This window comes from Balaenoptera ricei, chromosome 3 (assembly GCF_028023285.1).
Source record: "Balaenoptera ricei isolate mBalRic1 chromosome 3, mBalRic1.hap2, whole genome shotgun sequence".
NCBI classification, from domain to species: domain Eukaryota; kingdom Metazoa; phylum Chordata; class Mammalia; order Artiodactyla; family Balaenopteridae; genus Balaenoptera; species Balaenoptera ricei.
In genome coordinates this window covers 125,399,393-125,425,340 of record NC_082641.1, presented here as the reverse complement: position 1 = coordinate 125,425,340, position 25,948 = coordinate 125,399,393, and the positions used below count along the sequence as shown (strand labels likewise).

General features: G+C 36.5%; 1 protein-coding gene across 1 annotated transcript; it reads right to left on the bottom strand.

Annotated features, from left to right (window-relative positions):
• Nucleotides 1-967: 967 nt before the first annotated feature.
• SPINK6 (serine peptidase inhibitor Kazal type 6) lies at nt 968-22,860 on the bottom strand. The gene is made up of 4 exons (XM_059919112.1): nt 22,788-22,860; nt 12,594-12,652; nt 2,898-3,013; nt 968-1,013 (listed from the first exon to the last, which is right to left on the bottom strand). The coding sequence occupies exons 1-4, from the start codon at nt 22,858-22,860 to the stop codon at nt 968-970; spliced, it is 294 nt and encodes a 97-aa protein (XP_059775095.1).
• Nucleotides 22,861-25,948: the final 3,088 nt, after the last annotated feature.

Sequence of the window (25,948 nt, the reverse complement as noted above, 5' to 3'; positions counted from 1 at the left end):
TACATGCTTTACTGAATTAGAGTACTCAAAGGGAGATTTTTCAATACTTCCAACTGGATGGCTAAGAATGAGATATTTGTATATTCAACTTGTTTATCTAGGATTGAGCCAGCTACGTGGAGACTGAGCTAATTATCAAAAGAGCTATGTTTTAACCTTGACTTTTCTACTAACTGGAGCTTTTTTCTTTGGCAGTATAAGTAAGTTTTCTCTGGGCCTTAAGATTTCTCACATTTCATCCAGTTCTCTCATTCCATGATTAAAATCAATTAACTACATTCTTTAATGTGCACACTTTTAGAAACTTTGCATCTATTCATTATTCATAGAATATATATTCCCTTCTTTCTAACTGTTAGACCCTTCGATGTTGCTGGGAAACCAAATAAAGCGTGTCTTTATGTAATGTCTATTACATAGTAATGTAATCCATCATTCCATAGAGATAAGAAAACTATGGTCCAGAGAGGATAAATGTTTTATTTTTATATAAAATACTCTTCCTGAAACTGGGAAGAAACTATAATTCATGATCTAAGACTTAAATGGTAGATATTGTAAAATAATTATAAACATATGGTCATTTTGTTAAAAATCTTTCATTATTCACATTGAAATTCCAAGAATAAGAGAGGGAGAAGGGATTTTCCTAAGATCCCACAGTGACTGCATGGTTGATTTTGATCAGAAAAACAGGTCTTTTTATCCAGGTTTACGCCAGGTCAATATTCCATATTGTATCTGTATGTTTTCTTGATCACAAAGTAAAAACACAAACAGTACTTCTACAGAATTTACTTTATTGACAAGCAAATCAAGGGAAATATATATTGAACTCCCGAAGCTCAAGGTAGAGTAGAAAGTGTGTCTTTATAAATTGAAGGGATTCACTAGAGAAAAGTAAGAGCAGAGGCAAGAAAAGAAGGATGAGGGAGCTGGCAAGTCAGCAGAAAACGCTGGTTCTGATTCAGCATTTTCCATGGTGCTTTAGGTAGAGCTTCCCACCACTTTTCCTACAAAAAAGAAAGACAAATGTATGCTCAGTGCAATATCATTAGTATCCCTCACAGAGGTTGGAAAAAGGTTTAACTCTGCCATAGTCCATGTAATCATTTGCTTTACAGGTATCCATGTCTATGATTAGGCAGGGGTTATTTAAATGCACTCAGAGGTAACATTGCCTAATTGCAGAAAGCCTGAATCTTAACAAACTTCAGCGTTTTTCTAGGGTTTAGACTTTTTGGTTTTAACTGTTCATTATCTGAGAATAAATATGTATACAACTAGAAAAGGTAAAAGTGACAGGAGATATAATGGCAAGGAGACTATACTGTCATAGTTCTAACCTGATAGAAGATGTAAGAAGTTGAACCAAATATTCAGACATTTGGCATTTTATAGCAGACATATATTCAGGCCTTCTCAGCAATATGGGACCATTAAATCAAATCTCACCTTACCCTACTGCACTTTTCCTGGGAAGATTTTGGTATTGATTTTTCAGATATGTTATATAGAAACATAGGCACAAATGTACTATGCATTGATTCAATATTTATTTATATCATTCTATGTGCTTAGCCCTGTTATTATTGATAGGGATTTATATAATCCCTGTGTCTAGGAATTTTATGGCTAAATTAAGGGAAATTAAGGCATTCGTAGAAGAAACTCTAATACAAGAAAATGGTGACAGTGTTAGAGGAAGTGAGGTAACTTTTATCTGGGTTAAACCCCCTTGCTTTTAGAGCAATCAGACCAAAAGATTGATTGACTGATTGAATAAATTTTTATTAATTATAAATTATATTTAATCAGGAATCTCACAGTCAATTGGCTAAAATCTACAGCACCTGTTCTTTCTTATAAACATGTAAATTCAGTAAATATTGGCCCTTGATAGGATCTTTCTAGTATACTATCTGTAAAGTTTGAATGTCTGGATAATAAGGGATAATCCTCTCCTCTATTCTTTATTAAAAGGCTCTTTTCATCAGACTAAAAGAGAAGAATGAATGGGACTTGGTGCCTTAGCAACATATAATTTGTGATAAAATAAAATGTCTGAAAGTAATTTGGATAAAGTAATATTTTTTTTGATAAATTTTCTCACAAGTTTTTCATGTTTTTGATTTTGATGAATTTTCAAGCTTGACTGCACTTTAAAAAATTTCTTTCATCTTTTCCAAAATTATTAATAATAGCAACAAACATAACTGAATGAAAATTATTGAAATTTTAATTAGAAATAAAGGAAAAAATAAGAAACTGTGTCAAAATTCTTAAAGATGTATAAATTTTTAAAATAATTTTCCTGAGTCAAATTTAATAATAACAAAGTAAACTAACTATTTATGTTTTCAAATAATTTAGATAATTTTTTTTGGTTTGTTTTTGACCCATATGTCTTCTTTTTTTTTTTAATTTTTAAATTGAAGTGTAGTTGATTTACAGTGTTGTGTTAATTACTGCTGTACAGCAAAGCGACTCAGTTATACATATACATACATTCTTTTTCATATTCTTTCTCATTATAGTTTATCACAGGATATTGACTAGAGTTCCCTGTGCTATACAGTAGGACCTTGTTGTTTATCCATTCTGTATATACTAGTTTGCATGTGCTAATCCCAAACTCCCAATCCAAACCTCTCCCACCCCCTCCCCCTTGGCAACCACCAGTCTATTCTCTATGTCTGTGATTCTATTTCTGTTTCATAGATAAGTTCATTTGTGTCACAGACCCATATGTTTTCAACCCATTTGCCTGAAGCTTATTTCTTCAGTTTCTATGGGTGGGTATGAGTAGAACTTTCTAGAATATCTCAAGGAAAGTGTCATAGTCTTATTCTGGAAGTTTGTGTTTGCAAGGAAGTTTTGGTGAGTATGATACTTACACCACTGCCTTACAGAAGGTACATTTATTGCCATATGTCCGGCCATCAGAACCACAGTGGGGATTAGATTCTCGAGTGCAGTGGACCTTGAGGTCCTGGAACTCACCACAGTCAATCTAGCAAAGTAAACACACTGACATTGATATTAGTGCATTCTATCTAAGGGACTGTCCCTCAGAACAGAAGCTTTGGACAGCAAACTTAGAATTATCTATAGTATTGTATGTAGTTGTGATGTAAAGTTTCCTGAAATAGAAAATCACTTTCCTTTTCTAACTAGAGTATATTAAACATAATTAAGACTTTTTAAGAAATAGGAAATACATGGCTATAATTATTGTATTCAGGAGTAAGATAATGATGTAAGGCAGATGTTTACTTTTTACAGAAGAAGTAAGGCAAATGCTATAGGTATGACTTTTTGCTCCAACACTAAATTGTTCCAACTGAGAGTAGATTTTGGTCTTTAAATGGCATGATTTTTTTAAAACTGTATTAATGTAACTCCAGTAGCACTCCTGCATTGCTTTCAAGATCACTGCTAGGAGCTCCCAGATGTTATCTGTTAGCTTGTTAGTTTTCCCTGTGGCTGCTACATCCATTTATTAACTCTTGAAAACAAAATTCCAATGTCATTATGTTAATTTACTCTGTCCCAGAGTCTGTTTGTAGAATTTGAACTTTTGTGCCTACTACAATAACTGAGTAATGGCTGCCCTAAACTGCTCTGTTTTGAAGGATTCTGAGGTTGCATCAGGCCTTGGTGAGAACACACGCTATGACTGATTAATATCATCAAGGGCTCTATAGAAGGAATGATAGAGCTTATGCTACTAATATATCCCCTCGGTTCTAGTGGTCTCTCAGAAGTAGTCTGAAGTTTTAAGATCCTTTTCAATTCAGTGTCAATTGAGTCAATATCTGGCGTGCAAATAATATTTGAGCCATTTTATTCCAGGGTACAGGCAATATGCAGTAGGTAGAACTTAACTCCTTCAGATGGCAGCTATGTTGAATGAAGTGACATTTAAACATGAATAGAGGGACCATACTTTACCCCATCACAGTTCCATTAAAATAATACTGTCTTATGTTTATTAATTGCTTCATAATCTCCAAACTATTCTCATATGGATCAACTCAGTGGTCTCACAATAACCCTGAGATGCACACTGAACAATATTATACATACTAGCTAATATGTATAATTTTTTAAAGAAATTATTTATTTATTATTTATTTTTGGCTGCATTGGGTCTTCGTTGCTGCACACAGCCTTTCTCTAGTTGCAGCGAGTTGGGGCTACCCTTCGTTGCGGTGCATGGGCTTCTCACTGCGGTGGCTTCTCTTGTTGCGGAGCAAGGGCTCTAGGTGCGCAGGCCTCAGTAGTTGTGGCACGTGGACTCAGCAGTTGTGGCTTGTGGGCTCTAGAGCACAGGCTCAGTAGTTGTGACGCACAGGCCCAGTTGCTCAGCGGCAATGTGGGATCTTCCCGGACCAGGGCTCGAACCCATGTCCCCTGCATTGGCAGGCGGATTCCTAACCACTGTGCCACCAGGGAAGCCCTAGCCAATATGTATAATTGATCCTCAGGAAATTAAGTGGCTTACTAGGGCCACACAACCAGAAGCATTGAGACCAGTGCTTGCACATACTCCTCATAGCTGACCCAGAATTTCCAGCAGTATATACTATGGTTGATTTCCAACACATCCTCATAGAGAGAAATAAAGACCAACTGTCATGGTATACCCTTGACCGTGCTTATAGTCAGGCCACGTAGGCGTTATTAAAATACCTTACTAGGGGACTGTATGGGCATAGGTAAGAGGAACCATTTGTTTAAAGTATTAGCAAACCATTATATACTGATAAAGCCCTCTGAAGGTTTGCATGAGAAAATGCCCAGCAAAAGAGCTATACAACTGAGTTTAAAAATGTTATCACATATATCAGATTTAAGGTAACTGAGACTCTTAAATATACACTTTTTGTTGAAATTTGGCATCTTGTACTATTAAGATTGGGTAGTATGGTGCTAACCAGAGATTTTCTGAGCACGCGGTCAGATAGGAGACACCTAGGCTTCTTACAGTCCTACCTACAGGCCCACTTTCTCCTCTGCTCTTACAGATAACTCCATCCTCTCATACCACTTTCAGGAGAGTAATCTTTTCTTTAGGTCTCCAAATAGAAAATAAAAGCTGGAAAATCTTTAGGATATTATAAACCATAGAATGTATTTTTTTCCAAAAGCTAATGCATTTTGTATTTATGTCATTAATATACACATTTGCAATTGTGTGCTTGAGTCAAGAAAATTCTTTAAACCACAGAACCATCATAGGTATTTTCCTTTAATTCACAAAGAGCTAATGGGTAATTATTGATAGTATTTTGAAAACACAGTTCTGGGTGCTAGTGATACAAAGAGGAAGTGGTTATAAATATCTCAATAAGCTCACCATCTTATTTGCATTAGGGAAACAGAGAGACAGATAATTTCAGCACAACGTGTCGTAAATGCCGTAGTGGGACAAATACAGGCAATGTGGAAGCTGAGAAAAGGGCATCTCAGTCAGAGATATGTGTGTCTCTACAGGTTCTAGGTAAATATTTTCACGATAAACTTCTTTTCTGTAAGCATCTTTGCCACAAGCATTCTTGCCACAAACACTTTCACTGATAGCTAGTTGACCGTAAGGCAATTTTGCTGTAAAAGATAAAATTACTAAAAATAAAAGAGGGACATTAATGAGGATATAATGGAATTTATTTTTCATAGCAAAATTAAAAAGACTTTATTGCAAAATATAGCATGTTTGAATTCATTTAAAATGTGTGCAAATTCAGGGCCATATTGCACAAATACCTAATTTAATTTTGTGGGTTGTACCTAAGCATTTGCCATCAACGTCTTTAGTTCATAGTATTATATCTTTTTTTTTTTTCATAGTATTATATCTTTTTTTGCTTGATTCGTCTCCTCGTTTGGCATCGCATTGTTTCTTGTTTGCTAAAATTTCTGCCTTCATTAACAGAGGTATTGTTTTCCAAATACTAAGATGCACATTTGCAACTAAGCTTTGAATTGCCTTGTAAAAGCTTCTACACTGTTGTTTGTTCCTGGTATATTGTCAAGTAAGTATCATCACCATGTTTTCTATCAAGCCCATATGTGTAGTTTTTATCATCCACTATTTTAAGACTGCCAGTGTGCTCCTCACTGTCTAGACTATTATGAGGGCTAAGATTTATGTAATATAAAAATTGGAGTACTGAATCAATGGATAAATGAAACCAAACTGTCTACCAGTGGAAACCGAATCATCAACCCGAACGATCAACCTGTTTATCTTTTACGGCAAAATTGCCTTACGGCTAATTAGTTACCCAAGGCTAAAACACCCGGGGCAAAGATGTTTACGGCAAAGACGCTTATGGGGAAGATACCGGAGGTGGCCTCTCAGGGCAGGTAAGGAAAAGAAAAAAAGAAAGTCTCTTACATGAAAGAGACGCCTCCTTAAGCCACCTTTCCCTGGCAGCCGGCCCTCTCATCTTATGATGCAGCGCCTTTTGTCCTTTAGAAAGCAGATATGGAAGTGGCACTTGGGGAGGGTCTTCTCTTTGAGAATTTCTAGAACCCAGCCGCCTCCCCAAACCCACTTGCCCCTTCCACTGCCCCGTGGGAATGAGACTAGGAAAAGCAAAGGATTTCGGCGAATAAAACCTAATCAACCAAACGGTATACGAACAAACCTCCTTAGCATAGATACAAACCTACATACCTGTAAATTGCAGTGGCCTTTCATGATCCCTGAAGTAAGCTCAGGAATCATATTATAGAACTTGTTCTGCCCTTTGCCATTGGCCAGTTGTGTTATCTTGGACAAAGTACTCAATATCTGCGCCTCAATTTTCTTAACCAAAAATTTAAAACCCCAGAACCAGAAAACACAGCTGCCATGTCTCATTCCCAGGGTTTTTATAAGGATCAAATGGGGTCACCTGAGAGTTGTAGAAAGTCAGTGTGGAATATTTGAAATAGTCCTGGAGGAGGAGTGTAGAAAATAAGCTGCTCATTGTAGGCCTGCCCTGACTGTATCTCTCATCACATTCTGAAAGGCTCTGTAACTCGTAGCACATGCTAAGTACCATCAGACTAGATAAACTCTAATGATGCTCCAGCTTTGATAACCCAAGATTTAGCTGTGACTTCTTCCGGTGGAGTAGCTTAAATAAAGCTAGGTCCTTAGTTCCGCAGTTGGGTGGGAGAACAAGAACTATTGCCCAAATGCTTCCTCCTTTATGTCTAAAGGATCCACTTCACTCACTGTGTGAAAATTTTTAGCTTGGTGACCGAGGGCAGAAAAGGACTGCTCTCTGAGAGACTCAGAGGTTGGGGGAGGTTAAGAATGCCTTTGTAGAGCCAGCCAGAAATCCCTTTTGTGAGGCAAAGAGTGAGGCAGAGGAATATCAGAGTTGAGACTAGAAAGAGCCCGCATCTCTCAGAACCAGAAAGAAGGAGGCTGATTTTGGAGTGTCGTGTCATTCCTCTGCTTAAATTTTCTCTCCTCTTTTGTATTTTTATTTTAGACTCCTTTAAATGGAATCCAAGCAATTGGCTTCTCAGTCCAAGTTGAAGCAGGTCTAGACAAAGGGTGACAATAGGGTTATCTTTTCTCCTTTAAAGTGTCCTCCATGAGGCATTTGGGAGACCTAAGAGAGCTGAAAGACAACCCCTACCCGCCCTACTTAAAATGCCCTAATACTCTGTAATTCTAGGGGATTATCCTGAAGATGGGATTAGACTAACCTAAGTCTGAATTCTGTTTCTCCCACTTATTAGCTGCATTATTTTGTTCACTCTGTTCTGAGTTTAAATTTCTTCATCTTTAACAAGGGGCCGGTAATGCCTGTTTTCTAGGGTTGTTGTAATGATAAATCCTATGAAAACACTTTGTAAAGTGTCAAGTGTCATGTGTAAGATTACTATTATAAGCACTAATAATGTAAATTGTATCACGTTCTAGAATTTTTGAGCCCATTATTTCTTACCCTACTTTACTTAAAACAGTTTTTAAAAAATTTTAGATTGGTGTTGAATTTAACAAGTGCCTCCATTTATTTCCTTAGATAGTCCAGCTTTCAGAGACTACTTCCAGGCATTGGGTGCCAGAGTTTAGTATCAGCCTGACCTCTTATGGTTCTTCAAAGAACTGTGCCTTCTAAAATATTTTGGAATGCAGTGACATTTTTTGTTACCCAAATTAGTCATCTTTGCTAACAGTGAAGGATGTAGGACTTCATTTCTTCTTCCCTTTACTACCTATGTGGTTAAATCAGCCCCTTCCTTTATTGTACCAGTTTTCCTAACCCCTCCCTGACTTGGCTTCTACTTTCCCGGTTTTCACGCTCCTTCCACACTACCAAAACTGGTCTAAAAAAATGACATCTCTCAGGGTACATCCATTGGCTATTTATAAAATGTTCATGATTTCTTTATATGTGCTACTCTTGACCACTCCCATCTTTTCAAAACTCTTTCCTGATTTCTGTATATGTCAGTACTCCAGTTCTCCAGCTATTTCTTCTCTATCCTTTTTATTGTCTTTTCTAGTTTCCTCCTGAGTATTCATGTTCATTTTCAAGAAAATTTTATACACTTGATTTTCCCTGAGAACATATGTTTTCCCAGATGATGCTAATGAATCCTAGACTTTTTTTCTTGAGTCTTCATCAAAATCTCAAACTCCAGTTTCTGTTTGTCAGAAATGTACAAGACACCTTTAGTCAACAATCTGATTCATACTTAATATTCATTTATGACCAAAACATAACTCTTTATTTTTCCCTCCAAACTAGTTTTACATTCTAATTTTTCCATTTTTCATAACAGCACCATTCTTCAGATTCCTCAGCCTACCCTCAGATTAAAACATCACCATTTCTATCCCCTTGCAAGTGTTTCATGTATTTCTTTATCTTAAGCATCTTCACTAATTCCAAATTTACTACCTATACCCACCCTCAACATTTCTGACCTGAGCCAATGCATTCAATTCTGCTCTCCTTTCCTCCATTTCCTTCAAGTTTCAGAATTCCTTCAACATGTGGAGACAGGTTATCTTACTTGAAACTATTGTTTTAATTACTTCTTTGTTTAAGACATGAGGCTAGTGAACACTGTTGTGTATTTGTTAGACAATTATACTGCTCAAAGCACTTTCCCATGAACTGCACAATGGCTTTCTGTTGCTGGTTATAGGTAGCATGGAGCTGTGGAAGCTCACTCAGTATGGAGTCAGGGGTCCTGAGTTGTTGACTGCATAGCTTTACCGCTGTTGGTAAACTTGACTCAGCAAGGTCCTCTTTCTGGAGGACCTTGTTTTCCTCTGTAGTTAAGTTGTAGAGGCTGGTTAACATCTCCAAATTGTATTTAGGTATTCTGTCAGTATATTAATTATAAGTGAATTCAAGCTAATTAGGAAAAATGAACAGCCCCAAACATATTCTAGTCATGGAGCATTGTTTTACTATTAAAATTTACCGTATATTTATCTTAAAATACAAATAAAACTGAACTTAGATATCCCCAAAATTATTATAAAAGGAAATGGTTGTAAATTATTGTTTTTGAGAGGTTTGTTAATTCCAATCAGAAATATTCATTTAAACATCTCTTTAAGTATATGGTTCCCAAATACACAGCCTGATAGGGGAAATAAGAAAAAGAAACATAGTGTAGTAAGTGATTCTAAAAGCAAAATTTATCCAGGTTAAAGGACTATCCTTTTTCTGAGATTATGACTTTCAAGCATTTGTTATTATACTACAATTTCTATAATGAAGGGTGGTGATGGTAAATTGTAGTTTTTAAGTTATTCTTATTTTATTATTATTTTATGTTATTTAATGTTCCTACTTGGAGTTGGTAGCATATTAGTCATTTACATTTACAGGGAAATGACCATGAATTTGTAGGACCATGAATTCCAAAAGTCTCAGAACATGCTTTTTGTTTAGCTCAAATAATATTTTTGAAAGAATGAGAAACTTTTACAAATCTCTTATTTAGAGTGCTAGCTGTGATCTCCCATCAGATGCTTCGTAATGAAGAGACTTATTGGCATGAAATGATTGACTTGAGTGTTGGAAAAAATCATTCTTCCTTTTGTCTTGGCTGGATCAAACTTGGGCAGGCATGCTTCTAAGGTTAGTTTTCAACTTTTTCTGCCTGGCTTTGGGACTGTTACCCTCGTTCCAGGCATGCAGAAGAGAAGGGGTAGCCTTGATGTCATCCTAAAGGTGGTACCCTCTTTGCCCTTTATATTTGTGTATTTATTTATTTTTGGCTGCGTTGGGTCTTCATTGGCTGCGTGCGGGCTTTCTCTAGTTGCGGCGAGCGGGGCTACTCTTTGTTGCGGTACGCGGGCTTATTATTATTAATTTATTTATTTATTTTTGGCTGTGTTGGGTCTTCGTTTCTGTGTGAGGGCTTCTCCAGCTGTGGCAAGCGGGGGCCACTCTTCATCGCGGTGCGCGGGCCTCTCACCATCGCGGCCTCTCCTGCTGCGGAGCACAGGCTCCAGACGCGCAGGCTCAGTAATTGTGGCTCACGGGCCCAGTTGCTTCGCGGCATGTGGGATCCTCCCAGACCAGGGCTCGAACCCGTGTCCCCTGCACCGGCAGGCGGACTCTCAACCACTGTGCCACCAGGGAAGCCCACGTGGGCTTATTATTGTGGTGGCTTCTCTTGTTGCAGAGCACGGGCTCTAGGCATGTGGGCTTCAGTAGTTGTGGCTCGTGGGCTATAGAGCACAGGCTCAGTAGTTGTGGCGCATGGGCTTAGTTGCTCCGCGGCATGTGGGATCTTCCCGGACCAGGGCTCGAACCCATGTCCCCTGCATTGGCAAGTGGATTCTTAACCACTGCGCCACCAGGGAAGCCCCTGCCCTTTATATTTGAATGGAAAAGAGACAGCAGTCTTCGCAAGGCATGCTTGGTTCAGACTGATTCAGATACCTAAGCCAGAAGGGGCTTTAAAGGTAATTAAATCCAACTTTTCATTTTAGAGATGTGGAAACAAAGGCAATGAGAAGGGAAAGAGACATCCTTCAAATTACACAGGCAGGAAGTTTTCAAATTGGAGCTCATCTGTATAGTCTCCAACATACTTGAGCACTCCAAAGTCAGTGCATCCCAGCACTAGATTCTTAGAATGCAGATTCAAAACCTCCTACCTGGGATTATTATTCAGTAAGCCTGGCATGGTCCCTGAGGATCTACATATTAATATTTAGTAAGCATCCCCAGAGATCCTAAAGCAAGCAGATAGATTATTTTAAATGAACTTTAGGAACCACTAAAAATCTGGGAAACATTAACAATCTGGAAAATGAGAGCCCAAAGAAGGGAAGTGACTTTTGTGTCAATGAGAAAATCAGGATTAAATTCCATATTTTAAAAACCTATGTGTAATGGTCTTAATCATATTTTACTACCTAATGGGATATAAAATGTATTGGCTGGATCTCATGTCCTTTTCATGTTTCTTTGTTTGGATATTTAGCATAGACTGTGCTACCATATGTATTTAAACATAAGAAATCAATTTTAAAATGTACAATTATGTATACCACTACAAACACATGTGTGCATGCATTAGACACACACAGGTGCATGCACACACACACTCACAGAGGCAATTAATTGTAAGGTGTCTTTCATTGTAAGATACATTCCAATTTCTGAGATGCTAAAATATGAAAAAAAAAAAGTCTTATGCAATGTAGTAGGTATATTAGGGTTGGAAAATATTTTTCAACTTCTTTGCCCACTCCAATTAGTTGGCAGTAGTGTCTGGAAACTTTTGATGCCAAGGTTTCTTGGGCACAGCAAGGCAAACAACAACCAGTGCCAAGTCAAGTATTAATGTTCAGTATGGACACGGGATGTGATTGGCAGAACAAATACCTCGTTTCTGTTGCCTTTTTGATAGTTAGAACAAGAAAACTGGAAAAATGTTGGTGGATTAATTTGGAAAAAATCAGCCAAACAATAAAGATAATTTGTGCCCATTCCAATTTTTAACCCAAGTTGTATTTAAGTTTGATTGATCAGTTTGTGTATACTCAGTACAAAGCACTAAAGAAGTTTTCTGTCAACTCTTGGTTACCTTACTTCTAAAAAGAATATAATAACCTCTGTCCTAACTCTTTCAGAAGCTGTTAATTATTGATCAATAACTAATCCTTTCATAGTTTTTGTAACTATGCATAGTTTACCAAATGCTCCCACATAGTTTATGTAATTTAAGTCCAATTCTATGAGGTAAATAATAATATCCCTTTTCTATAGCTGTGGAAATTGTAGCTCAGAAAAGCTGAGTAACTTGCCTAAGATCACACAGTGAAATCAGTGAAAGAGCATGAATGTTACCACAAGTTCATTCTATTTTTATTTATATTCATTTTACTTTAACAAAATCTGGGAGTGGATGTTTAGGTTCTTTTAAACTGAAAACAGTATTCTCATAAAGATATTGTAGTTAGAAAACTAAGTACTTCTGCTCTTTTCTTCATCTGGCCTGCTTGTCCATTTCTTTGCTCTTTTACCCATAGACAACCTCTTTGGTCAGGGAGTACCAGCCAAGAACCACTCAGGTCTGAAGGATAAATAAAATTATGTACTGACCTGAACTCCTTGACTGAAGACACCTGAAAAAAAAGCATAAAATCCAAACACTGTAATTTCTGAATATGCAAAAAGTGGGATTTGCAAAATTAGGAAATCCCCAAGCCTAGGATGATACTTGTTCTTGGTTCTTGGCCATCTCAACAAGTCATGGCTTGGTTATTTTCTTTTATACGTGCTCTCCTCTTAGGGAACAGTAGAAACTTGGAAAGTGATATGTGGATATGGACTGAGATGAGGTAGTATTTCTTGGAGGTTGGGGTGGGGTGAGAGAAATAGTCTAAGGATCTGGAGATCCATGTTACCGTCTTGGCCCAGTCACTAATTTACTGTGGGAATGATTTGATCACTTCTGGCATCACTTTGGAGAAGTTGGGTTGGAAAGTTTCCTCTTACTCTGCCATTCCAAATTTCAGTGCTTTTGGTCCCTCCCCAAAGACTTTGTCACAGGCAATTGAGGGAAGGGATTGGGTTTGTTGTTTGTTCTTTGAGCCCTAAATTGTTCTTCTGCTTTCTATACTCAGCTTTAAAGACTTGGCCCAAATTTAGACTGGCAAGGACAAACTCATTTTCTTTGCTGTGACTCATTTTTCCTGCTACATCTCTCTAAGTTCCCGAAAGAAAGTCCATAAATACAGTCTTGCATCTTTAAAATTGTATGTGTGATTTTAGGTTGTGGCTAATTAGCACGGTAGTTTAAAATCCTGAAATAATAAAAGTCTTAGCTTCAATCCTGGTACGAGCTGCTGAATTTTGATAAGGATAAGGAGAGAACAAAGCTTTTAAATTTGAAAAAAAGTTAATGATCATCTACTGTAGTGATTACCAACCTTATTGCAATGGTGTGACTGATTATTAAAAATACAGATTCCCAGGACAACCACTTGAAAAATTCCATTATATAAGACCAAATACGGTCTGGAAGTCTATAGTTCTGTAACGACTCCAAGTGATTTTTATAACCAGGGAAGACTCATTGTTACAATATTCAGTCATTTCTCAGCTGTACAGATCTTTGATCAGAAGAGGAGAGATTTTGCCCAACGTCTTATGTGTATGAAATGTCAAAGTGGAAGCAAGCTTAAATAACAATGCCTGAGTCCAACTAGTACTCTTGTTATTAAAACTTAGTAATAGTAATATTAATAGACATTTTTTGAACACTTAATATGTTCCATCCACTATGTTAAGCACTTTACATGCATTTTCTCATTTACTTCCCTATTTAGGGCTAGTCCTTTTATATTCCCATTTTACATATGAGGAAAATGAGACTCAGAAAGGTCACACAGCTATAAAATGGAAATGCCAGGACTGAAATTCATTGCTTTTGGTCTCAACATTAAGGCTCTTGGGCACTATGCATTCCCAAATGCCAACATGTCTATCAAGGACCCTGTTTTGGTATTATTGATAGTATTTGTTTGTATTAGTCAACCAGGCCCAATTAAATAGATCAATTAGCCTTTCTAAAGAGAAGCAATAAGAGGATTATCAGTTGATTTCTGAGTCAGTCTTTGAAAGTAGATTTTAATATAGTCAAATCTATTTTTATGTCATCTCAGCAGTTGACTGAGCCAGTAACTCGAGTTACTTGGCTTTAGTAGTCAAACTTACTACATAATATCACAGAAATCGTTTATCCATTTTTTTCATATTTCTGAATGGATTTGTTTATGAAAATATGACCAGTTTCCCGTGAACAACGACTTCTTCATCTGCTCAATCTCATTGAAAAATTGTTGTTTTTACATGTTTGGGCATTTAAATTTCTGATAGCAGCAAAATTCAACTACCTTTGTCACAGAAAATGATACACCAGACCTGGAAGGTCCCAGGACTCAGTGTCATGTCTAGGATTCTAAAAATGAGAGAATCTCTCAGAGAGTTGAGCTGTTTCTCTAGTTGACACAGGACATTGGTAGATGAGATGGGCCTAGGTTTTGGGTCCAGAGACTCTAGTGTGTATTTTGCCCACTACAATAGCATAGAGTAGAATAATAAAGAAGGAAAGAAATAGATGCAATGGCCCTGTTCATTCACACAGATGATAATGTGATGAAAAACATCAAACTGAAGTACAATTGTCCTTTGAACAATCTGAATTCATAGAATATATGACTATTGCTCATTTAGGTGGCCAAAGATACTCCCCTACTTGAAGAATTGTTTAGTTCACCAATAGCATATATGTTTCTGAATTCTAAGGTTCAGTAACTTTTTTCTGAAGGATTCTCCAATTGAGTTTCCTGTTTTCTGCTTGTTTCAATTTCAGTTGAGTCCTAATTAGAAGAATAATGAGGACTGGAAAGCTTTCCCTTGTCTTGGAAAGCCAAGCTAATATTTAAAATAAGTATCCATTCTCCATACTAATTATGTGGAACAGACATCATCTGTGATGTCTAAAGACCCGGATTCAAATTCCGAATTCTGCTTACTAGTTACAAGTCCTTGCAATTTTCTTAACTGTTTGTGCCACAATTTTCTTATATATGGAATTTGGATATGAATACCTTGCTATGTGTATTGGAGATAATGCATAAAAGCCCTGAGTACATGCCTAGAATATAGTATATGCTCAACAAATGAAAGTTATTTCTGTAATTATTACCATCACCATTTTCATCATCACAGTCATTATGATGATCTCTCAGAATTGGTCTTTTATATAAAAATTGTTAGGATTTTGCAATATGGTGGACAAATTCATTTGTCATTTCCAGTTTAGTATAAGTATTGGATTTTAATTTTAAGGAAAAAAAAAAAACACAACTCACCTGAATAAAAGCAGAAAAGAGCCAGAGAGAGGAGCAGAAGGACACCTGATATTTTCATGGTGCCAGTTAGCTCACTCGGATTAAGGCTGCTTTGTCCAGCTCAGGTTCTCTGTCAAGACACTCCCCAGAGCTCTAAAACACACACTCAGACATATATATAGACATGATGGAGGGAGCTGGGATCTCCACCTTCTTTATAAACTCACATTCTAAAACCATATGCAGTACTATATAGGCATTTATTGGAACCTGTCACCAACTTAAAGAAAAGCTTTATGCTTCCCATCAATTTTAAAAATTAGGACAATTATATGAGTCGTACCTTAGATCTTATTATTAGAGGATGTCATTTTCTACCAGTAGTCTGCACTTTCCTAATAGCCAATACAGCCTCCTTGCTCTTCCCTCTAAGGTTTTGCTGCATGAAAGGGATGACTGACTCATTGGCGGAGTCCCACTTGGTGCTATGTCTCTTTCATACAGGTCCTACATGTCTGTGATCCCGATGAGTAACCACAGGGGCATGGAATCTTGGGTGTAACTTGGATTTTCAGAGTCCACATCATGCAAGGTGTACCTGAAAGAGGTAGGTAGTCTACACTGTCACCAGAACTGTATCAGCAAAATCATTTTCTGGGCAGAAATCTGATTGTTATTTTTTAAAATATTGTTGTCAAATGCCGGTGATTTTCAATTTTGAGTCAAAATGAACAAGGGAGTCAATGTATCTTTTTTTAATTTGTAAAAAATATTTTTAACAGTTACTGAACTGAGGAATATTTGAAATGCGGAATATTTAATATTTCCCCTTTTTCTGAAAAGTAAAAAAAGTAGTCATAATAAAGCTCTTTACGTTTTGACTCCTTGAAAATATACTTTTCATACAAAGTTAGATGAATCCTACTGTTATGGCCAATTTAATTGCTAGACAGGTCAAAGAGTGGGATGCCAAACCTTTCTTTAAGGGAACAACAACAAAAAACCCCACAATGGTTATAATGATAAACTATGAGAAAGTCTGTCTCAAATCATAAACTGCTACTAAAAATATCATGAAGAAAAATATAACAATTTAGAGTATGGGAAGACTATGAAAAATGTGCCCAATTTAAACAGAAGTGGTTAATGCAATGTATAAATAACTAACTTAGAAATTATATATCTAAATAATTGGTTTCCTTTTAAAACAGTCACTTTAAGAAAATATATAGAAAGTTCGGCTATTATTCCCTTTATTTCAGGATATTTGTTTTCCATTTGGAAGTTACATATTTTTAGGAATTTTACTTTGGTTCATCTCAATATTTAGGATGAATTTTCTGTCTTTGAAAATGGTGACTATATTTCACTGAATTTGATAATCAAATAAAATATTACTATTTATTCAGAAGTGAAGCATGACTGTGATAAAAATGAGAATTATTTCCTTTTCATTGCTTCCCTGACAATTTTTAAAGACTTGAACTTAAATGAGAGAGGAGAGAGGAGTATAGATAGGATTGGGAAGGGAAAGTATGTGCCTGGCAAGTGTTAACCAAACCAGGTTTGGTTCACCCAATGCACAGCAAGCCAAATGCTGAGATGCTGAGGTTTGCAGCAGAGAAGGGGTTTATTCATGAGGCAACCAAGCAAGAAGATGGGAGAACAGGTCTCAGATCCACCTCCCTGAAAGCAGTGCTTGGAACCTTTGAAACATTGCAAAGGCTTGGTTTTAGGTATGGTGCTCCCTTCCTCTTCCCCATTCCACTCCCAATGCTTGCACTTTTGCCTTCTCCGTTTCTTTCTTCTTCTCTGTGATCAGAATATTTAGGGCCAGTCTAAGCATACCCTTGTGTTTCAAAATGAAAACAGTTCAAAAGAGTTAACAAAGAATGAAAAACAGTGGTAGTCAGTGATATTCCATCATAAAAATCCATGGTGTCCTTCCTAAGATATCTGCTTAAACTTCTCTCCCCCAAATTTCATTTATGGTAGTTGCTTCTGTACCTTGCTCTAAACTCTCAGAATCTCTGTTTACCTAAATGTTACTGTCTCTTCACCTTCCACTCTGTCCTTCCCTACCTCCCCCATCCTTCAAGAGCTTTCCTTCAGTAGGTGCTTTGGTAGAATGATCCTTAGGAAGAATGAATCTACCCTCTTTTTCTGAATGTTTTCCGTTCTGTTTCTTCATCATTTACCCTGTTCACTACAACAAAGCTGGGGAGCATTAAAGCACAGATTAAATTTTGACTCTGGGCAGGTGTTGGGGAGGGAATATTGTATCAGTGGTATATATAAATATTTTAAGATATGTCCAGTATCTTGAACAATAATTTTTGTTAGGTTTTTGAGTCCATGTGAAAGATTTATTTTCTTTTCATACAACTTAAAGGGAAAGGTAAGAAACATACTATGGGAATCACTAAATTAGCTCCTTTACTAAGAAGCTGAGATAATAGAAGTTTACAGAGAAACTAAAGATGCTAAATGCTAAAGAAGCTTTGTATTTCTAGTCTTTTGGCTACAAGTAAATAGATGGGAGAAGTCTGAATTTTGTTTTCTGTAATACTCTGAAAGGAATATAGGCAATAATTTAAGGGTAAGTTTCAATGAGTTGAATCATGTACACACACACAAAATAAATAAAAGGAGGTATGGGAGAAGGCAGTAAAAGTCATGGCTTTTATATAGACGTAGTAGAATGCAGTCCCAACATACATTCAGTTGACTTCCAAAAATTAGCTATGCACATTTTCTTTTATGTAATTAAAAGCAAGAACACTGTAAAATTACATTTTCTATTATATAAGATGATACATTTACCCACAGGTATTACCATTCAGAGTAATATACACAAAATCATCTGTACACCTTTAAAGAACTTTAAGGGTGATTTTGATTCTATAACTTCTGCTGCTTATTCTATAATATCACTTCATCTATTGAGGTGCAGCTTCATTGTTTTGAAAACGCTTAGGTCTGTGTCCAGGGACATACACATATCTGTGTTTGTATTTTTTGACATTTTATTTGTTAATATAAATTTTTCTTTCCCCAAGAGTCCTTAATATCAGATAGATAAAAAAGGAGTTGGAGGGGGTAGAGAAACAAGCAGGGAACACAGGGACCATGGGAGCCATGTGACATTTTGCAGCAATTCATGGGGGGATTGAAGTCAATATCCAGGAACCAACTGGTAAGAAACACCTCACCAGAGGCCAGTGCAGATGAGACACTGTTCTGCAAGTGTCATGAAGCTTTTTTCTGGGTTTAGATGCTATCTTTGGGGAAAAGAAGAAGTGAGGAGAGCCAATGAGAAAGGGAACCAGAGACATGCCCATTTGGTAAAATGTGGGTCCTTAATGGGAGAAATTTTGTGGTATCCACAGGACTTTTAAATGTTCTTAGCAATTAATAGGCACTCAGAAAATATTTGTTAAATGACTGAGATTGAAATATCTTTGTTGAGACAAGTATTTTCTGCTGCTACTATGAAATGAAGAAAAGAACAATTAAAATAAGTTATAAACATTAGCTTATATAAAAATTGACCTACTCTACTCAGCATATTAGGTCCAAACTTCATTAATACTTTATCAGAAAATAATAAAACATAGACTTTTTAATTTATTGTGACCTTAAAGAACATTTACTTCAATCTTCCACTCAATACAAAATACAATCTAAAGTTCTAAGAAATAGACATAGTACTTTTATATAGTTGGTGGTTCTGTGATGACTAAGAAAGACCATAGCCTTTGATTCTAGATAGACCTGGAATGTGCATTCCACTTCTGCCACAAATTCTGTGATTTAAGGGATGTTAATTAAACCTTCTGAGTCTTACCATTCTTAATAATAAAGATGGCTTTCTGGGTTATTTTCATGCGTCTTATTTCTTTGACTTTCTTGGCTCAAAAACACCTTGACTGTTTTGTTGGAATTTTGCATATAGTCTCTCAAAATTGTTTAGACTTGAGTGTGTCATCACATTAGTGATCGCTCCCAGCTTTGTATCAGCTCTAAATCTAGTAAACGTCTTCTTGATCATCATCAATATCATTGAAAAATGTTGAACAGAAAAGGCTGGAAGATGTTTTACCAACTTATCTCCAAGGTTACTCTACTGAAATCAATGTTCATATTTTTTCTGGCATGCTACCAAGCTCTCACCCTTATGAAATACAGTAAAGTATATTTGGCATGACTGCTTTTAAAAATCTCTGTAGAATACTGATCATCCTCACCTTTTCCCCTAAATGCTCATATTATCATATTTCCTGTTCCACATCATCATAGACTACACCTCTTCCAAAATAAGTTCTCCATAGTTTCTCATTTACTTCCATCACATTCCTGTTTCCTGGCCTTAACTCGTGGTGTTGTCTTTGCTTGGAATCTTCTTATTTTTAATCACTACACATCTAAATTCTATATATCATACAATGGGAAGTCCAAATTACTGAATTCTTCACAGAACATTTCTTAATCCTCTAAGGAATTTATCCTAAACTAGTACCATGAAGATCAGTTCTGGCTTGTTGATATATTTTATTTGACCCATGCAATGTTTTTTAATGTTTAAAAAATAGTCCACGACTTTTACAGTTTGAATATTTAACAGGAAAATAAAACACAAGTTTTTTTTTTTTTTTTTTTTTTTTAATATTTGGGCCCTTCATTGCTGTGGCAAAAGTCAGCTAAAGTTTAGTGGTAACTGCCACATTCAAATGTATTCTTTACTTGCTAACCCTAGAAGGCATTTGAGTTTGAGAATCTTGCCGTTTGACACTAATAATACTTATTTTTCATAGTTCTCATGACGTGTATCTTTGCTTTTCTTGTGAAACTGTTCTACTTTGTAAAATTATGCCCATCAGACATATCCTCTATTTGTCTAGATGTTCCTTGTGAACAGAATCTATATCTTATTAATCTTTTATCCACATTTTTGTCTTGTATTTAGCAATTCCACATTTATTCAAAAAAACAAATATAATTAAAAAAAAATAACTTGCACTATGTGTTCACCACAGGTCATTAGTTATTATTCTAGCTAACATTTCCAAAATCTGTCTTCTTCCTTGTTTTAAATATGTAGATATTTGCTTATGTCTAGTTTTCTACCATTCCTTTAATTTCTTTGATTTCCTGTAGCCACACTTCAACAGGACTGTAATCTCACTTATAAACCCCTCTATCCTTCCCTGCTTCCTAATGAGATAGAAGGAATAGGTTCTAATACTCACTGACTCTCATTCAGGAGCACATAGTTAATCACATCACTGGGAGTCAGATTTTGCAATTTGCACGTTATTGAGTGGCAGCTCTCTCTCCCTCTTTTAATTCATGTAACCTGCACCATTGATCACCTCTGCCCCATCATCCACACTCCCTTCGTATCCTATTTCACTATGATCAAAGCTATCTACACTTATTTATATTACTTTAGCCACAGTGGAAATCAATCTAAGTCATAAAGTATAGTTTTCTATATAAAACTTTTGGAAGTTAACTGATGTTATAACTCTTTTTTTTTGAATTTTATTTTATTTTATTTTTAATACAGCAGGTTCTTATTAGTTATCTATTTTATACATATTAGTGTATATATGTCAGTCCCAATCTCCCAATTCATCCCACCACCCCACCCACCCATCCCCCCCCCTGCCGCTTTCCCCCCTGGTGTCCATACGTTTGTTCTCTACATCTGTGCCTCTATTTCTGCCTTGCAAACCAGTTCATCTGTACCATTTTTCTAGATTCCACATATATGTGTTAATATACAGTATATGTTTTTCTCTTTCTGACTTCACTCTGTATGACAGTCTGTAGGTCCATCCACGTCTCTACAAATGACCCAATTTCATTCCTTTTTATGGCTGAGTAATATTCCATTGTATATATGTACCACATCTTTATCCATTCATCTGTTGATGGACATTTAGGTTGCTTCCATGACCTGGCTATTGTAAATAGTGCTGCATTGAACACTGGGGTGCCTGTGTCGTTTTGAATTATGGTTTTCTCTGGGTATATGCCCAGTAGTCGGATTGCTGGGTCATATGGTAATTCTATATTTAGTTTTTTAAGGAACCTCCATACTGTTCTCCATAGTGGCTGTATCAATTTATGGTGTTATAACTCTTAATATTGTCTTAAGAAAATTCATTCAGAGATTTCTCTCTTCTTGATTTTCTTTCTTTATTGTTTTTTTATACTTCTACTTGAATTCATTTTTAAGGTTGCATTTTGTATATGTGTTTTTATATTAAGCCTCCTCAAATCTCTTATTTTTAAATTTAAGTGTTACAGCTTGGCATTAATTTGGGTAAGAGCGAAAAAGAGATTATTATAGTATAGATTTAGGGGCATTATGGAAGGATGCCATTATCCTTAGGTGTCAAGAAAAATAGGTCAGAGTAATTTTGTTGTCTTCTTTGACATGGTAACTAGACTGGTATATCTAAGGTATATAGTAGACACAGTCAACTGAACATCAGCAAGGCTTTAGATAATGTCTCTTGTGCTGTAATTGTGAAAGGATAAAGATATATGAGTAGACTACTGTAACTAGTTGCACAACTGAACCAAAAGGTGGTGATGGATGAATTAAAATAACCAGGAGGACATGGAAGCAACCTAAGTGTCCATCGACAGATGAATGGATAAAGAAGATGTGGCACATATATACAATGGAATATTATTCAGGCATAAAAGGAAACGAAATTAAGTTATTTGTAGTGAGGTGGATGGACCTAGAGCCTGTCATACAGAGTGAAGTAAGTCAGAAAGAGAAAAACAAATACTGTATGCTAACACATATGTATGGAATCTAAAAAAAAAAAAAAATGGTTTTGAAGAATCTAGGGGCAGGACAGGAAAAATGACACCGATGTCAAGAATGGGCTTGAGGACACGGGGAGGGGGAAGGGTAAGCTGGGACTAAGTGAGAGAGTGGCATGGACATATATACCAAATGTAAAATAGATAGCTAGTGGGAAGCAGCCGCATAGCACAGGGAGATCAGCTCCGTGCTTTGTGACCACCTAGAGGGGTGGGATAGGGAAGGTGGGAGGGAGATGCAAGAGGGAGGAGATATGGGGATATATGTATATGTATAGCTGATTCACTTTGTTACAAAGCAGAAACTAACACACCACTGTAAAGCAATTATACTCCAATAAAGGTGTATTAAAAAATAAATTAATAAGATAAAATAACCAGGAGGGGTAGAATACTGTCCCAGTTGTTAATTTTATAACTGACTTAAAGGAAAATACAGAAAGCATGCTTTAAATATGTAGACACATCTCTGCCATCCTCTCCTTTTGGGGTTCATTTTCTTGACTTACATAGAGAGCGTTCTGTCTTGTTCATTTTGGCCAGTCATCACTCCCAATATGTAGAGATCTTGACTCCTGACATGAAATCCCACCTTCAATGGTTTCATCAAATTTATCAATAAAAGAATTCAGTGTAATAGGGCTGAAGTCTACTCCTGGAGTCATTTTTCGTTCTTTTCCTAGAACTTTTAGAAATTTGTTCCAAAGAGGTTGGTACTGAATTGCTATGTTACATTATTTACTGATTAATTCTTGTTTGGTAGCTTTATCTACAATGTGAGATTATGAGATTATAATGATCCTGAGGGCAAGACAGGGGTTTATCTTACTTTTCTTCGAAATTTTCCTACTGATATTTTTGAATGAAAAAATGCAAACTGTTTTCATATTTATTTACATTTTTTTACTCACTAATCTTTTGGTTACCTTAGCTTAACTGCCTCCTAATTTTCTATACCATTCTTTGAGTGTTGAGGCTTTTGAATGGTTTCTATAGGTTTATTTGGCTTTACTTCTTCTAGCTTCTCATAGCAATTTGCACGTCTTGAATTTAGCACTTATAACATTGTGTTATTCTTGTACTCAAGGAGCTCACAATTTAGCAAGTCAGATATAGACAAACAATTCAAATATAATGTAATAACATTCTAGAAAATATATTTTTCAAGGTGCTGTGAGTGCATAAAGATCCAATTAATTTTTCTAAGATAGTATCATCTTATACATCTTTTCTAATGATAGTATCATCATAGAAGTTCTCATTAAAAAAATATACTTGCACAACTGTGAATCTTGAAGGAAAATAAGAGTTCTGTAGCAAAATAAGACTGGATGATGAAGTAGAGGAGGAGGGCACACAGGTATAGATAAAATCGAGCTGAAATCTATGAGAATAGACATGAATGTGTGAAGACTACTGACTATATGAATACCAAATAGTTCAGTAGGCTGAAGCATAGGATGCCTGGTAAGGATAGTTGAAAAGGAGATTGAAAATAGGCCAGCACCCAAAAGTTCGGAGTGTCGTGCTGTTTACAGAGTGTACAGTGGCTCAAGGTGATTCAGCTAGCTCTGAATCATATAGCATTAAAAATTCTTGCTGGCATACTGATTTTCTCTACCACCAAAATCGGAATCTTTATTCACCTTCTGGAAAATGTGATGGAAAGCAAGCTAGGGTAGATTGCATATTGGTAATAAAAGGAAAACGGAAATAGTTTCAGCCCAACTCAATGTCTGACTTTGCCTGTTCCCTTTGAAGCTTAATTATAACCATCAGAGGAAGCCTCTTAAATGTTTGCTAATACATTCTACAATATGGGGGGAAAGTTTGCCAACGTCTTTTAAAATCACAAGGAAGCAGTATTTCACAGGTCAAGTAATTTAATTTGAACAAGGCATTATTAGGTTTGCCCTAAACTAGAGAAAAGCTTCTGCAAGAATTTTTATTTCTAAGTTCAACAATACTATTATTTCTGCTACACAGATTCTCTCCCATGTCTATCAGCTCTGGTCCAGACAAGTTACCCCAGGTAAACAGTAACTGGGAGTGCCTCCCCATTGCTTGCAAAGCTTAGCCAATAAAGTTAAAGAGCTTTAACTTGGGATTCAAGGTTCTTCTGTGATCTGGCCTACATTCTGTCTCAATTTCAACTCCTGGTTTCCTTTCCAAGCATCAGAGGCTCGTACCACTAGACTCCTGAGTAATCTGTATTTTCTCTTCCTGCACTTCTGTTCATTAATATTTTCTCTAAAACAATTGTTGCTACCCCTGCCTATCAGAATCTGATTCAACTTGCCTGAACAAGCTAAAATAAAGACTGTTCTGAAATGTTTTCCACAGTTGCCCAAGAAGGAATCAACCTCTCTCTTCTGACTTATAATAAAACATAACATTTTACCTTTCATGGCATGTAGCATGTGTTATATTATGAGTATATACCTAACTTATAGATGTTACTCGTTATTACTCTGTAGCCTTTGAGGGTAAAGATTTATTTGTCATATGCCAGTATCCTTCCTAAACACTAGAAAAAATAGTAGAAGCTAACTATGTTGGGTGGGAGGATCAATGCTTATATGATTCAATTTACAAAAGCTAGATTTTATTCAGTTATGTTACATATAGAAGTCAATATGTGTAACTTGGTCTTGTTGCCTGAGTATACGAAAAACTGAATCCATCCTGTATCTGTCAGATAGTATAACCCAATAACTCCCTTATCTCCATACTCTTGATGCAGGTAAATTTCACATCATACCTTTTATTACAAATTGTGGCCGTGCTTTGCGGCATGTGGGATCTTAGTTCCCTGACCAGGGATCAAGCCCATACCCCCTGCGGTAGAAGCTCAGAGTCCTAACCACTGGACCGCCAGGGAATTCCCTACAAATTGTTTTATGTAGGATAATCTCAGTTAATATAACAAATCACCCCAATGCATAATAAGGAGGAGGTCTGTTTTTTCCATTGCATCAAGTCCAGATGACTATCCCTGATTTACAGGCAGCTTTTCTCCAAGCTGTGATGAAGAGACCTAGCCCTCTTTCATTTCTGACTTCAACACATGGCTCGAATTTGCCATGCTCATTTGCATCAAGGTGATGGGAAGAAGAATAGTATTGTGAAGGAGTCACACATGATTTTTTACCAACTTGGCTTAAAAGTAAAGCAGAACACACTCATCGTTGCTGAGAACTAGTCACAGGATCACAGTTATATACAATTTGGGGTAGAAAAATCGATTCCCTTGTTGGGCTTCCACTTCCCAGCAATGATTGTATATTCTAACAGTGGAGTATGAATTTTGTAGACAATTATCCCCTGTGACTACTAGATAACTTTGCACACCCTTTTCCCCACATTTAGGACATACTCCACTCCACTCCTCAAAGGAGACAGTATAAAGTGTTACCCAGTCACTGCAACCAGCAAAAAGTTTAGGATTACTGAAAGTAGCTCTTTATGGAGACCTATACATTATAAGGCATGTTGTCAGCCCCCATCGCCTCCTCATACTCAGTATGTAATGGGGGAGCTTGAACGGGATCACCTTCTTGGTGTGTACCTTTTTAGAATGCAGCCATCATGCTGTAAGAAGCCCAAGTTACATGAGAGTGTCCCACATAAATGTTCCCGTCAAGAGTCCCAGCTGAACTCAACCTGGCCAGATGTCAGAACCTCCAGATGATTTTACTTCCCAGTCATTCAAGTCATCTCAATCATTTGAATCTTCTGGAACTGAAGTTCCAT